This window comes from Salvelinus alpinus, chromosome 24, assembly GCF_045679555.1.
Source record: "Salvelinus alpinus chromosome 24, SLU_Salpinus.1, whole genome shotgun sequence".
Taxonomy (NCBI): domain Eukaryota; kingdom Metazoa; phylum Chordata; class Actinopteri; order Salmoniformes; family Salmonidae; genus Salvelinus; species Salvelinus alpinus.
In genome coordinates this window covers 15,087,138-15,103,915 of record NC_092109.1, presented here as the reverse complement: position 1 = coordinate 15,103,915, position 16,778 = coordinate 15,087,138, and the positions used below count along the sequence as shown (strand labels likewise).

At 45.3% G+C, this 16,778-nt stretch overlaps 1 protein-coding gene across 1 annotated transcript in view; it reads right to left on the bottom strand.

Moving 5' to 3' along the window:
* LOC139552212 (collagen alpha-2(I) chain-like) overlaps window positions 1-16,778 on the bottom strand; it is a 149,095-nt gene that overhangs the window by 35,317 nt on the left and 97,000 nt on the right. Inside the window, exons 7-9 of the mRNA XM_071363716.1 lie at window positions 4,968-5,666; window positions 685-729; window positions 225-344 (exon numbers count right to left, since the gene is read on the bottom strand). Of these exons, the coding sequence (XP_071219817.1) occupies window positions 225-344; window positions 685-729; window positions 4,968-5,666 (864 nt within the window). The remainder of the gene's footprint in view (window positions 1-224; window positions 345-684; window positions 730-4,967; window positions 5,667-16,778) is intronic.

Genomic DNA, 16,778 nt, shown 5'->3' with positions numbered 1-16,778 from the left:
AGTCTATAGGTTCATAGCATTAGACTGAATGTCCCCCTGGAGTTGGGGTAAGGCTAAGGTGGGAGTTGGGGAGAGGTTGTGTTACAGCTGGGGGTTGGGATTTAGGGGTGGAGTTGAGGTGTAACAGATTTCAGTTGGGTTTGGAGTGAGGTTCAGGTTCAGGTTAAGCGAGATAGGGTGACGTTGGGGTAGGATTCGGGGTGAAATGAGGGTTGTCAACTCACCTGAAAAGTAGCCCACTCCTCAACAGTGTTCTTCCACAGGTAGAAAGAGGGCAGGCCAGGTGGGCCGGGGGGGCCTGGATCCCCCTGTCGCCCTGCACGCCCCTCAGACCCCAGCTGGCCCTGTAAGAAATATAATAGGTATTAGTTACAATATCTACACCTAGAATAAACTGAAATGATACAGTCAGTCCTATTGGACTGTGAGAGAAAACAAATGTACAGGAGGACTTGGAGTCAAAGAGAGGCTGCAGAGTCTAGGGGTTTACAACTGTAAACACATTCATTATTATCTGTACTTCAGTCGTAAAAAAAAATCTGCTCGCGCTCTGATCCTATTGCAATTCCATAATTTAGTAGGACACAGTAAAGGTGCATTGAAATGTGAGTAGGTCAAGCAGACTAACCCAACATATAATCATAAAACCACCTCAAGCCATTCCAAAACGTCAACTCCTCTTACCTTGTCACCTTTGAACCCACGCAAGCCAGCGTGACCAGCAAAACCCTGGAGAACGTAAACAACAACAGAGAGAAAGAGAGAGAGAGATCACAGAACATGTGAGACATTCATTCAAGTTAATTCAGGGATGCAGTGGGGTGCAGAGGGACAGCCCTCTCAACTTCTCATATAGTTCCTGTATCATACAATCAAATGTGATGTAACCGCTGCCCTAGTAAGCTCAAGCTCAAGCACAACAACAAACAACTCATTGACTAACAGATGAATCCTAAAATCCAAATGAGTGTCGACAAAGAGCCCCCGAGGCATCATATCCATCTACAGCTTAATAGTACTGTAATAAACATTAACTACCAAATAGGTTACAACATAGCCCTGTCCACTATTAACAGACTGAGACAGGCTGCCAGTCAGAGGAGAGCAGCTGACCCCAGTAAACGTTCCCTTTACCAGGGTTTCCACTGCAGCCCGCCTCCTATGAAAGCCAAAAGTCAGTACCTTTTAGAGGTCTTCCTGCCCACAGTTTAGATACTCATTAAGCCAGCTAAAAAGACAAGCTTTCAGAAGCCTAAAGAGCACAGCAATATGGCCATGCATTTAACCTTGGCCCCGCTGCCCTGTGGAAACTGTGGAAGCTGCAAAGCATACCACCGCAACCAACAAAATGGCTTCCTCTTAGTGGGGAGAAATAACAATCCAGCAACATCAACCATCACCAATCAACCACAAGGAATATGGTCCAGTACATTCAACACAAAAAAAAGGAGATTAATGTTTCTGGTCTTTTTAGTCAGCTATCATATGCAGTGCCCTCGGAAAGTATTCAGACCCCTTGACTTTTTCCCCCCAAAATTCTAAAAGGGATAAAAAAAATAAAAAAATCCTCAGCAATCTACACACAATACCCCATAATGACAAAGTGAAAAAAGGGTTTTCGAGATTTTTGCTAATTTATTACAAATAAAATACAGAAATACCTTATTTACATAAGCATTCAGACCCTTTGCTATGAGACTTCAAAATTCATCTTAGGTGCATCCTGTTTCCAATGATCATCCTTGAGATGTTTCTACAACTTGATTGGAGTCCACCTATGGTAAATTCAATTGATTGGACATGATTTGGAAAGGCACACACCTGTCTATATAAGGTCCCACAGTTGAATGTGCATGTCAGAGCAAAAACCAAGCCATGAGGTTGAAGGAATTGTCCGTAGAGATCCGAGACAGGATTGTGTTGAGGCACAGATCTGGGGAAGGGCACCAAAACATTTCTGCCGCATTGAAGGTCCCCAAGAACACAGTGGCCTCCATCATTCTTAAATGGAAGAAGTTTGGAACCACCAAGACTCTTCCTAGAGCTGGCCGCCCGGCCAAACTGAGCAATCGGGGGAGGTGACCAAAAACCCAATGGTCACTCTGACAGAGCTCTAGAGTTCCTCTGTGGAGATGGGAGAACCTTCCAGAAGGACACCCATCTCTGCAGCACTCCAACAATCAGGCCTTTATGGTAAAGTGGCCAGACGGAAGCCACTTCTCAGTAAAAGGCGCATGACAACCCGTATTGCTTTTTCCAAAAGGCACCTAAAGACTGTTAGACCACGAAAAACAAGATTCTCTGGTCTGATGAAACCAAGATTCAACTCTTTGGCCTGAATGCCAAACGTCACGTCTGGAGGAAACCTGGCACCATCCCTACGGTGAAGCATGGTGGTGGCAGCATCATGCTGTGGGGGTGTTTTTCAGTGGCAAGGACTGGGAGACTAGTCAGGATTGAGGCAAAGATGAATGGAGCAAAGTACAGAGAGATCATTGATGAAAACCTGCTCCAGAGTGCTCAGGACCTTCGACTGAAAATAGTTGTGCAGCAACGCTCCCCATCCAACCTGACAGAGCTTGAGAGGATCTGCAGAGAAGATTGAGAGAAACTCCCCAAATACAGGTGTGCTAAGCTGGTAGTGTCATACCTAAGAAGACTCAAGGCTTTAATTGATGCCAAAGTTGCTTCAACAAAGTAAATGTCAGCATGAGTCCGTAAAGCTTAGATAACACATAAGATTTACATGCAACAAGGATATAAAAATTCCATGGAATGCCATCTACGTCAGGGCTATAGCCAGACCTATCATTGTCGCACGCACGCACGCACGCACGCACGCACGCACGCACGCACGCACGCACGCACGCACACACACACACACACACACACACACACACACACACACACACACACACACACACACACACACACACACATACACACACATACAGCATGTTGTCAGTGAGTACAAGTATCTGGGGTTGATGACTAATGTTTGTTTTATTACAATGTGTCTGTTAAGTAAATAGCTAACCATATGAATCGTGCCCTTGGCCCCATCATTGCAAAGTCTAAAGCCATGGGTGGCCTACCATTTAAATGTTTAATTAAACTGTTCCATTCATTGGTGCTACCTATTATTACGGTACTTGTGCTGCAACAATATGGGGGCACTGAAATTATACTTGTGTTAACGCTGTTTTAACCATGCCTGCAGATTTGAACTTGGTGTAGGTAAATACATGACAAATGCTGCTATTCAAGGCGATATGGGCTGGAAAACTATATGGCATCACCAGTCGCTATATATATATTTTTAAATTGGCAGATGAACGTCAAATGAACATCTATGTAAAAGTGTATTTTTTTTACGGCTTGCGATGCTGCTACTGCAAATATTTTTTGTTCATATACCATTTCAAAGCCTTTTATTACTTCATCCATATGACTCGACACCGATACATACAAAGTGTCCTCTAGAAATGAACGTAGTACTTTTGAATCAGAACTTTTAGAGAGCAATGAACTAAAATGTTACTAATGGATAAACAAACCTGAAAGTAAAACTGTGCAACTACTGCCTTTTTCAATGCACTTTTGGGATATAACCTTATGTACGTACTGTTTAATCCAAGCAATATAGAAGCGCGTTTGCTAAATTTAGATGTCAAATGGCCCCTCTCGCTATCGAGACTGGGCGATACACAAACACTCTCATAGATAAATGTGTATGTACTTTGGTTCCATTGATACTTAAGCTCATGCCTTACTGTGGGTTATACAATGAAATTAGGGATTACCTTTTTTGTCAGCTGTCCAGCCAAAATGAAAATTTTAACGGTCTTGATGAACATAATAAACTATCTGAAATGTTATCAGGTAACTATAATGTAAATGCCTGTGCCAAAGCCTGTCATCTTATCCTCCAACGGAGACATTTTTAGTGCCTAATTATTAGTGCTATTGTCCTTTAATCCACTGTATTTTGGGGGGTTTATGCATACATGTATATAGATTACAGTACCAGTCAAAAGTTTGAACACATCTACTCATTCCAGGGTTTTTCTTAATTTGTACTATTTTCTATATTGTAGAATAATAGTGAAGACATCAAAACTATGAAATAACACATATGGAACCATGTAGTAACCAACATTTTTTTAAACAAATCTAATTATATTTTAGCTGTCATCAAGGCAGAGTGTGCAAAGCTGTCAACAAGGCAAAGGGTGGCTACTCTGAAATTTTTTCAAATATAAAATATTTTTTGATTTGTTTAACACTTTTTTGGTTTCTACATGATTCCATGTGTTATTTCATAGTTTAGAAAATAGTACAAATAAATAAAACCCCTGGAATGAGTACGTGTTTCCAAACTTTTGACTGATACTGTATGTCTGTACTATTATAGATGACCACTCAATTTGAGTGTATGTGTACAAATGTGTACAAAAAAAATCTGTATTTCGTATTATCGTATCATTGTTCAAACTCTAAACTCTATATCACCATGGCCAGGAGCCCATGAGACCATAATGTATTCTTGCTTTCCAGGAGAAGGTGCTTCATTACTGTAGTCTTCCCCACTGCAGAGCCTTTTACTCTTCATTCATGTTCTCTACAGCCGGGATTAATCACAGTAATGGTGTCGAGTGATCCCAGGCCTTTATAACAGACAGATAGCCAGGCTGAAGCTCCAGGACCAAGCCAGACTGGGCCAGATGTTGCTCCATCTGGGTCTGGTTCTGAAGGATCTAAGTGGTCCGGCCCGGTCTTGTAAACCAGGCAAACCTCTGATTGGGCCGGATAGCAGAGCTTCATGCCCCCTCCACCAATTAAAGAGGCTTGTTGATGTGATTGCTGTGACTAATGCGGTAATGAAGGCATTGACACTTGGTGCCATTTGGAGCTGTGGAGTTGCTAATGTGAAGAGAGGAATATGAAAAATATCAGAAGACTCTTACCTCCTTTCCTGGGGGCCCCATTCTGCCTGGGGGCCCTCTCTGGACCCTATACATCTGGCCATCAGAGCCCAGAACCAGGTCCCCTTCTCTGGATACGATGGTCACAGTGCCTGGGCGTTCTGGTCCTCGTTCCACAGTGATAGCACAGTCAGGGTTTGGGTCAGGCTGGGTGGGGATGTGTGTGGTGGGTCTCCTCTCCTCAGTCACAGCTTCTAGAGGGGGGGCAGGGGGCACTGAGGTGGGGGCGAGGGCGGTCCGTAAGGGGGTCTGGGGCCCCTCCACCTCCTGCCTCAGCAGGTTAAAGTCTGGGTGCTCCGGGTCCAGGGGGGTCTTTATTGGAGTCTTAACAATGGAAGGCTTCTTCGAGGAAAACTCAGGATCCAAATCAATAATGCTGTCATCCCAGGGTTTCCCGGGAAACAGGCCGATGCCCCTCCCTCCAGAGTCTGCCGTCTTCTTGTCCATGGTGATGTTCTCGTCCAGGAGTTTGGAGGAGGGCTCAGGCTTGCCCTCATGGCTGCCCTTAGGGCCCTGCCTGCTGGGTTTCCACTGAGGATTAAGGTGCCCCCCGTGGAGATTTGGATCAGCCAGATCTGTGTCTTCATCCACCACAAAGACGTCTCCTCGTCCCACCATACCTTTCTGGTGGGGACCCCATGTCCCGTCCCCACGCTGACTCCCAGTCTGCCCAAACACATCCTATGGAGACACAACACAAACACAATTTATGAATTCTGGTGCTGAATAGGAATATACACTGAGAGTACAAAACAGTAGGTACACCTTCGTAATATGGAGTTGCACCCACTTTTGCCCCCCTTTTGGACCCCCTTTTGCACTTGGTGTCCTTTGGCTGGTGGACCATTCTTGATACACATGGGAAACTGTTGACCGTGAAAAGCCCACCAGCATTGCAGATCTTGACATACTCAAACCGGTGCAACTGGCACCTACTACCATACCCCGTTCAAAGGCACTTAAATATTTTGTCTTTCTTGTCCATTTACCCTCTGAATGACACACATACACAATCCATGCCTCAATTGTATCAAGGCATAAAATGTTTTTTTTACCTGTCTCCTCCCCTTCATCTACACTGATTGGAGTGGATTTAGCAGGTGACATCTGTCACGTTGTTCGTAATAATGATGGTCGGACCAAGGCGCAGCGTACGTAGAGTTCCACATACTTCTAATGAATGAAGTGAAACTTAAGCAAATACAAAACAAATAAAGAATAAACTAACCGTGACGACAATGCAGTGCTAACAGGCAACTAAACATAAACAATATCCCATAACCCAAAAGTGGAAAAAATGCTACTTAAGTAGCAGACCGTGGACCGTCTCAGGAGGTTCCGGACCGCGGACCGTCTCAGGAGGTTCCGGACTGTAGACCGTCTCAGGAGGTTCCGGACTGTAGACCGTCTCAGGAGGTTCCGGACTGTGAAACGTCTCCGGAAGCTCTGGACTGGGAACTGTCGCCGGAAGCTCTGGACTGGGAACTGTCGGCAGAAGCTCTGGACTGGGAACTGTCGCTGGAAGCTCTGGACTGGGAACTGTTGCCGGAAGCTCTGGACTGGGAACTGTCGCCGGAAGCTCTGTACTGGGGATCGTCGCAGGAAGCCTGGTGCGTGGGGCCGGCACTGGTGGTACCAGGCTGGTGACACGCACCTCAGGGCGAGTGCGAGGAGCAGGTACATGATGTACTGGACTGGGGAGGCGCACTGGAGGCCTAATGCGTGGGGCCGGTACAGGTGGCACCGGACTAGTGACATGCACTTCAGGGCGAGTGCGAGGAGCAGGAACAGGACGCACCTGACTGGGAAAGCGCACTTGAGGGAGAGTGCGAGGAGCAGGCACAGGACGTATCGGACTGGGGACACGCACTTGAGGGAGAGTGCGAGGAGCAGGATCAGGACGCACCTGACTGGGAAAGCGCACTTGAGGGAGAGTGCGAGGAGCAGGCACAGGACGTACCGGGCTGTGGAGACGTACTGGAGACCTGGTGCATATAGCCGGCATCAATGGTACCGGAACTTTAACACACTTCGCACGGCAAGTGCGAGGAGCTGGCACAGGACGTACTGGGCTGTGAAGGTGAGCTGGCACAGGACGTACTGGGCTGTGAAGGTGCACTGGAGACCTGGTGCGTATAGCCGGCATCAATTATTCCGGAACTTTAACACACTTCTCAGGACGAGTACGGGGAGCTGACTCAGGTGGCACCAAACTGACAACACGTTCCTTTAGGCAAAATCCGTGCATCCTCCACCAACTCAACAACTCTCTAATTTCTCTTTCCTCCAAATTCTCCTTCTTCTCCCAGACTGGCTCTGGTTCACTCCTCGGCTCCACCGACTGCTCCATGTGCCCCCCCCAATTTTTTAAATTGGGGTTTCTGTGGCCTTCCTCCCCAACTTCGTCGCTGTCCCTCCTTCGCTGCTCCGCCTGCTTCCATGGCAGGCTCTTCTCTCCTGCCATTATGTCGTCCCAAGTCCAGGATGTTCTCTCCCTAATCGCCTCCAAAGACCAGGATGCCATTACCTCCCGGGCACGCTGCTTGGTCCTTTGTAGATGGGATATTCTGTCAAGTTGTTCGTAATAATGATGGACATATATGTTTTGCATAAGATATGTGAAATACAGTGACTTCAGCACCCATATCTAGTAAAAAAAAATCTACTGCAAAATACATATTTTTTTTTTTAAATAACAATTTAAAATTTTTTAGCCCTTTTTTCTCCCCAATTTCGTGGTATCCAATTGGTAGTAGTTACAGTCTTGTCTCATCGCTGCAACTCCCGGCGAAGGTCGAGAGCCATGCATCCTCCGAAACACAACTCAACTCAACCAAGCCGCACTGCTTCTTGACACAATGCACATCCAACCCGGAAGCCAGCCGCACCAATGTGTCAGAGGAATGTGTCAGAGGAAACACCGTACACCTGGCAACCTGGTCAGCGTGCACTGCGCCCGGCCCGAGTCGCTAGTGCGCGATGAGACAAGGATATCCCTGCCGGCCAAACCCTCCCTAACCCGGACGACGCTGGGCCAATTGGCCCCAATGGGCCTCCCGGTCGCGGCCGGCTGCGACAGAGCCTGGGCTCGAACCCAGAATCTCTGGTGGCACAGCTAGCACTGCGATGCAGTGCCTTAGACCACTGCTCCACCCGGGAGGCATTACTGCAAAATTGTTAACCATAATGTTCACATATATTCCATCCGAATTCATATGTACACCAGCTGAGATGGGACGTAAGAGGGAGTCTGTTAGTTTACCTCCACAGCATCCAGCCAACTCTGCTGCCGAGTCGGAGAGAGCTTTTTAATTTCTGCCCAAGCATTGTGTCGTTGGGGCTGTTGTCTTGATTCCATTTTCCCTTAGACAGACCCTTCTTCTCCTGGCCACTTCTCATAAAAGCACGTTTTCTTTTCCGACATTCTCATTGCCAGTGACCAGAAATTCCGCAATAATGACATACACCAGGTTTCTCTTTTACTGAACGATAATGTTGTTGGTTTCACTTGGAACTGGCACAACTCTGATACCCACGTCTGGTGGATGCTTAAACGTTTTTGACCATTCATCCAGATGCTGATTTATGTGTGATTACGGTCTCTAGAAGTTTATCTTTACTTCCTTTTACAGCCTGTGTTCTGGTTGGCCTAAGGCATCGTTTGTCACTGCTGTCAGAATCTGTTGACTCAAAGCCAGGCAGTGCTGACCAGATGCTTGAAACCTGATCTGCCTTGCACAACTCAGTGTGAGAATAGATAGATTGGAGAACAGAATTTCTCCTTTTAAGGCTTTCAAACTATCCTTATCTCTCTGCAATGTCATCATATTATTATTTATCCCCAATATATACAGTTGACGTTCGGAAGTTTACATACACCTTAGCCAAATACATTTAAACTCAGTTTTTCACAATTCCTGACATTTAATCCTAGTAAAAATTCCCTGTCTTAGGTCAGTTAGGATCACCACTTCATTTTAAGAATGTGAAATGTCAGAATAATAGTAGAGAGAATGATTTAATTCAGCTTTAATTTCTTTCATCACATTCCCAGTGGGTCAGAAGTTTACATACAGTCAATTTGTATTTGGTAGCATTGCCTTTAAATTGTTTAACTTGGGTCAAACGTTTCAGGTAGCCTTCCACAAGCTGCCCACAATAAGTTGGGTGAATTTTGGCCCACTCCTCCTGACAGAGCTGTTGTAACTGAGTCAGGTTTGTAGGCCTCCTTGCTCGCAAACGCTTTTTCAGTTCTGCCCACAACTTTTCTATAAGATTGAGGTCAGGGCTTTGTGATGGCCACTCCAATACCTTGACTTTGTTGTCCTTAAGACATTTTGCCACAACTTTGGAAGTATGCTTGGGGTCATTGTACATTTGGAAGACCCATTTGTGACCAAGCTTTAACTTCCTGACTGATATCTTGAGATGTTGCTTCAATATATCCACATAATTTTCCTCCCTCATGATGCCATCTATTTTGTGAATGCACCAGTCCCTCCTGCAGCAAAGCACCCCCACAACATGATGCTGCCACCACCGTGCTTCACGTTTGGGATGGTGTTCTTCGGCTTGCAAGCCTCCTCCTTTTTCCTCCAAACATAACGATGGTCATTATGGCCAAACAGTTCTATTTTTGTTTCATCAGACCAGAGGACAGTACGATCTTTGTCCCCATGTGCAGTTGCAAACCATAGTCTGGCTTTTTTATGGCGGTTTTGGGCAGTGGCTTCTTCCTTGCTGAGCGGCCTTTCGGGTTATGTTGATATAGGACTCGTTTTACTGTGGATATACATACTTTTGAATCCGTTTCCTCCAGCATCTTCACAAGGTCCTTTGCTGTTTTCCGGGATAGATTTGCACTTTTCGCACCAAAGTACGCTAATGTCTAGGAGACAGAACGCGTCTCCTTCCTGAGCGGTGTGACGGCTGCGTGGTCCCATGGTGTTTATACTTGCGTACTATTGTTTGTACAGATGAACGTGGTACCTTCAGGTATTTGGAAATTGTTCCCAAGGATGAAACAGACTTGTTTCATCCTTGGGAAAAAATTCTGAGGTCTTGGCTGATTTCTTTGGATTTTCCCATGATGTCAAGCAAAGAGGCACTGAGTTTGAAGGTAGGCCTTGAAATACATCCACAGGTACACCTCCAATTGACTCAAATGATGTCAATTAGCTTATCAGAAGCTTCTAAAGCCATGACATAACTTTCTGGAATATTCCAAGCTGTTTAAAGGCACCAACCTTTAAATAGAGTAAGGACTCCGAACTTTTAATAGAGTAACAAAGGACTAAACTCTGTAATCAGAAGCTTCTAAAGCCATGACATAATTTTCTGGAATATTCCAAGCTGTTTAAAGGCACCAACCTTTAAATAGAGTAAGGACTCCGACCTTTTAATAGAGTAACAAAGGACTAAACTCTGTAATAAAACAAAGGACTTATACATCACAGATACATATCACTCATTGCATGCACTATTTTAACCAGATTTGGTTATTTTAAAATTATATTGGGCTAGACTCACCCAGCAATTCTGCCATCAATCAGGAGATTAAGAGTTGACTCCCCAAAGTGGGTTGTGCACAGCCTTCTCTCTTTAATCTGGATCAACACACAGTTAATACGTTTTTCTTGTTCTTGTTGTTCAGACCAATTCATCCGGGTCACGGCACCAAGTATTAGCAATTGATGTTATTCAATAACACAAACTCCAAAGCAAATCAGGAGGAGAAAAATATGTTTATTCGAGAAGAACAAATCATAGATTGTTACATACCCCAGTTTCTGTGTTGTTGTGGGTTTGTATGTGTTTGTATGTGTGTGTATTTCAGGATGGCTTCCTGGATTCCAAAGCAGCTGATTGGTCGGCCCATCACTAGTTGGAGCTCTGACACCGCCCTCTCGTCAGCGGATATAGCTATCTGCAATTACGGACTCCTTCAGCAGCTTGAAAAGGCAGTGTTCCTTTGTTAGGAGAGAGAGCTTCTTCGTATGTCCTGTGTTGATTGTTGGTCTGGTAAATTTGTTGAAAGTGTTTTTGTAGCTGCTCCTGAAGAGGTAAGTGTATACCATAGTACCTAGTGTTTTTGGTTTATTTAAATTGTTCCCTAAGTTTGAATAATTCTGTTTAATTTGTTCCCAGGGGGGAAGGGGAAGGCATCTTGGGAGTGTTTAGGCAAGAGGCCTGCAGGCATACATGTTAAGTTCATGTTTTAAGTATCCCTATACTTCTGTTATTACGGGGCTATCACTCGGTCAAGAGTGCGCCTGCGCAGGGAGTCGGTTGGTTGATGGACCTAGCCTTGAGTGTAATGGCTACCTTGTAGTGTGTTCATATAGTATAGTAAACTTTGTTAAGCTGGAACCTTGTCGTTGTGTCATTTCGAGTTAACAATACAATACCCGTTGTATTTACTCTGTCTATGCACACAAGGTAAGACCTGGGCGGACCACCCTGTGTATTTTGGTTAGCGCGCCAGGTGGTGCTAAGAATAGGTAACCAATGGGTAGGCAGGTAAGGTGGGAGAGGGGGAACTTTAACTTTCTTTGTTTTGGTTCCGTCCAGCCCCTTTTCCCCACCTTACCGTGTGAAGGAAGAATAAATTCCCTGTAAATGGTAATATTCTCTGCCTCTGTCATCCTTACCCGCACCTACAATCACATACCTTTTTTCACTCCACGGGGAGTTGAGTTGTAGCAGGGTATTGCGTTCCCTCTTCCATGAGGCGTACGTAACATGTTATGCTGGGAGGTAGATGTTCTGTCTCCCCTGTCCTCAGCTTTTCTCCACCGAACAAAGGAACAAGATGCCAATTATAATCCCCCACCATAGCCTGGGGTTGACCTATCAGAAGTCCTTGCAGTACAACTGGGCCAATGGCCAAATAACAAGTATCCTGCTCCCGACTCAATGTACAGAACGTAGGACACGTAGCTCAGGAGTTCAGGACTGACATTCCATAGATTCTAAACAGCTGTTGAACTGAAACCCAACTCCTATTTACAATTCCCTATTGACCATTAGTTAGGGTTGGAAACTTTCTGGTAAATTTCCGTAATTTTCCCGGAAGCTTTTCATGGGAAGTTAAGCCTGGGAATTTGGGGAATTTTGCTTAAATTCATTAAAAAAAGTTCGCTTATAACAGTGAACCTTTTTTTGTGGGTTACACAAGGCAATTCTAGGTATTGTGGCATATTTTGGTTAAACTATCCCCAATTCAATGGAATTGCAACCCTCTGCATGCAAAGTGCATTCTTCCATCACATGTGCAGTGCACTATTCCATCACATGTACAGCTGATTCTCAAGATCTTGCACACTAATGAGATGCTATTGAGCCTACACTACTACACTGTCTGAGCCAAGGAGTACATGCTTTCTGGTAAGTTTTGATTACAATACTGGGCGGGGTGAATATATTTTATGACATACATGATTTTTTGTTAACAAGTAAATAGTAGCCTACAGCAAAGTGTTTAAATCATTTCTAGCTTGTTAACCATTTCTTTAGCTTGCTTGAGCCTTTTAACTGAGGAGTGTTAATTCACCTGTTTCCATACATGTCTCATTTAAAAAAAAAAATCTTACAAAGGAGTCGTTTAATCTAACTGTTTAACTATGTATCTGTACATGGAATTGTGTTTGGTATTTGTTTACTCATTTTTTTCTAATCTTTACAGGAAAATGCCATGGGCACTATCTGTGTGGAGACATTTCACTGCAGCTAATGTAGAAGCAAAAGCTGTGCACATTTGCAAATACTGTGCCAAATCATATGTGAAGAATGCAACAAAGATGCAGAATCATCTGGCCAAGTGCATAAAGTTCCCTCAGTGCTCACAACAAGCAACCTCTGACAAAAGTACCTCTACTTCTATTCGAGGTGAAAATGATGAATCAGACACCTTATCGACAGCTCATGGTTCTCCTGGAATCCAAAGTTTTTTTTGACTCAATGGAGGAATGTAGTCAGAGAAATGCTGATGAATGTCTTGCTTGAGCTGTGTATGCAACTGGTTCACCTCTGATTCTCACAGGAAACGTGTATTGGAAGAGATTTCTGAATGTTCTTCGCCCAGTATACCCCCCTCCAACCAGACATGCTTTATCTACTCATTTGCTGGATGCAGAGTTCAACAGAGTTCATGTGAAGGTCAACCAAATCATAGAGAAAGCAGACTGTATTGCAATCATCTCTGATGGGTGGTCGAATGTTTGTGGGAAAGGAATAATTAACTACATCTCCACCCCTCAACCAGTATTCTACAAGAGCATAGACACAAGGGACAACAGACACACCGGTCTCTACATAGTAGATCAGCTGAAGGCAGTCATCAATGACCTTGGACCATAGAAAGTATTTGCACTGGTAACAGACAATGCTGCAAACATGAAGGCTGCTTGGTCTAAAGTGGAGGGGTCCTACCCTCACGACACACCCATTGGCTGTGCTGCTCATGCATTGAATCTGCTCCTCAAGGACATCATGGCACTGAAAACAATGGATACACTACAAGAGAGCCAAGGAAATGGTTAGGTATGTGAAGGGTCATCAAGTTATAGCAACAATCTACCTCACCAAGCAAAGTGAGAAGAATAAGAGCACCACATTGAAGCTGCCCAGCAACACCCGTTGGGGTGGTGTTGTTATCATGTTTGACAGTCTCCTGGAGGGGAAGGAGTCTCTCCAAGAAATGGCCATACCACAGTCTGCCGATATGGACAGCCCCATCAAGAGGATCCTCCTGGATGATGTATTTTGGGAGAGGGTGGTAAGCAGCCTGAAACTCCTGAAACCTATAGCAGTAGCCATTGCACGGATTGAGGGAGACAATGCCAGCGTACATGTTGGACCCCAAGTATGCTGGCAAGAGCATTCTGTCTGGTGCAGAGATCAACAAGGCCTATGGTGTAATCACTACCGTGTCTTGCCACCTTGGCCTGGATGAGGGCAAGGTTCTTGGCAGTCTGGCGAAGTACACTTCCAAGCAAGGGCTTTGGGATGGAGATGCAATATGGCAGTCGTGCCAACATATCTAATCAGCCACCTGGTGGAAGGGACTTTGTGGATCTGAGGCTCTTTCCCCTATTGCCTCCATCATCCTCCAAATCCCACCAACATCAGTCGCCTCAGAGCGCAACTGGTCCTTGTTTGGGAACACACACACCAAAGCACGCAACAGGCTGAACAATACAAAGGTTGAAAAATTGGTGGCCATCCGGACAAATTTGAGTTTTTTTGAGCCTGACAACGAGCCATCCTCAACGAGGTTGGAAAGTGACAGTGATGTTCAAGAGGTGGACATGGAAGCCTGAGCAGAAGACAACCAAAGCTTTAGATTCTAGACTATCATTTTACAGATGTATGTTGAAAACGTTTTTGGGAGATGCAATGGATCAGTCAAAATTCCCTTTATTTTGTTGTTCAGTGAAATCATCCCATGTGAAGAGTCAACTCATTTAATTAAAGTTCAATTAGTAACTAAATCGTTAAAAAAAAAATTGATTGGAAGGATTTAATCATTTGCAATTATGTCTACTTATGATAAGGTAAAACATTTATGTTTCTGTCTCCATATGGTAAATATATCCAATGCAAAAAACATCTACATTTAAATGGTATTAATTTGCATACATGTCCGTTAATTCCCATATTTTCCCACGGGAAATTTCCACCTCTGAATATTTCCCAAAATGTGCAACCCTACCATTAGTACTCTATTTAGTTTAGTACTCTTGTCCTCTCATCCTCTGCATTGTGTATTTATCTTCAAAATATTCTTATAGTTGGATGACAAACATATTTCTCAGAGACACAAGCTATTTGTCTGTTTATTGTTTTGTATGTCTTTTGGGTAAAATCTGTTTATTTCTTGTTGAGTATACATAACTTGTGGTGAACTGTGGAATTTGGTTTTACAAAACCACAAAATATTTCTCACAAGACAATAAACAACATTGACCCATCTATCAATCATGCTGGTTGAATTGGTCTTGGTCCTTATCAACAGGGAACCAAGCAAACTGTAAAACATTCATAAAGTTAGAGTTGACAGCATCCTGAACTGCAGTGCTACCTGTAGACTACCATCATGCCCCATTGACTCTCCTATCTTTCTACACCTTTCGCATTCAACAACCTCAGTAAAAACATCACCTCTTAAGAACTGTGTACTTCCCTTCCCATTTTAACACATACAATACCATTAGCAACGAACTGCCTTCCGAGGTAAAAGTGAAAACTCCTACAACAGAACACGCCCACAACAACCTGAATTTACATTGGCTTCCCTCCCTTCCTGTGCACATATCTAGCCCAGGAGAGGGTGTTGGGCTTGGGGGAAAGTACAGAAGAGCTGGATGTGTGTGTATGTGTATTTCAAGTTTCAAAGTTTACTAGCCACGTGCACAGGATACAACAGGTGTAAAAGAGTACAGTGAAATCTTTCTTGAGAGCTTTTTCCCAACAATGCAGTGACGATAATACAGATAATAATAGAAAATTGAATAAAAAAAAACCACACAAAGTACAATAAAAGTAACACGAGAATGAAAGCATACACAGGTCAGAGCGACTGTCACACCAGCCTCCGCTTTGGCTCCTCCTCCTCCTGTCCAGCTCAGGCATTCGGCGTCGCCGGCCTTCTAGCTGCTGCCGAACCTGCTGCTGGCAAACGCCCTTCACTCATCAATCCCGGACTTGGGTCGTTGTCACGACTTCCACCGAAGTCGGTTCCTCTCCTTGTTCGGGCGCCGTTCGGCGGTCGGCGTCACCGGTCTTCTAGCCATCGTTGATCCACTTTTCATTTTCCATTTGTTTTGTCTTGATTTCCTTTACATCTGGTTTTCATTTCCCTCATTAATTGTTGTGTATTTAACCCTCTGTTCCCCCCATGTCTTTGTTTGTTGTAAGTGCTTGTGCACATGTTTACTGGTGCGCGTCGGGTTTTTGTACCCATGTTGGTTATTTCTTTATGCCGTTGGTTTTACAATTAAACTGCTCCGGCTATTACCTAGTTCTGCTCTCCTGCGTCTGACTTCCCTGCCACCAGTTACGCACCCCTTAAAGAATTCCATACCCAAACATATGGTGTCAGTAGGAGCAGGTGCCGCTGGTATAGGGGTCGAGGAGCGCGTCCAGGAGCAAGCGGCGATGATCCACCATCTCGGCGCCGCCATGGACCGCGTCATCCAAACCATGGACCGCTGGGAGAGACAGGGAGTTCCTCCAGCGCCTCCACCAGCACAACCAGGGCCTCCACTACTCGCCTCCTCTTCACCCGGTCCCAGTGGGATTTGTCTCGCCCTTCCCCGGGAGTACGACAGGACGGCTGCACGCTGCCAGGGTTTCCTATTGCAGCTAGATCTCTACCTGGCAACCGTCCACCCGGCTCCTTCGGGCCGTGAGAGGGTGTCCGGCCTCGTCTCGTGCCTCTCAGGGAAAGCCCTGGAGTGGGCCAACGCCGTGTGGGGAGAAGGAGATGCAACGCCTGACCATTTCAAGGATTTTTATTGCCAGGACCGGCCGGGGGAGTGGGCGGCGTTCGTGCCCTGGGCAGAGATGGCCCAGAACTTCCTCCGCCACTCCTCCACTAACCTCTCCCCCTTCCAGTGCGTACTAGGGATTCAGCCGGTTCTGGCTCCTTGGCATCAGAGTCAGACTGAGGCTTCTGCGGTGGACGACTGGTTCTGGCGCGCGAAGGAGACATGGGACGCTGCTCATGTTCACCTTCAGCGCGCCGTGCTGCGCCAGAAAGCCAGCGCAGACCGTCACCGCAGTGAGGCCCCG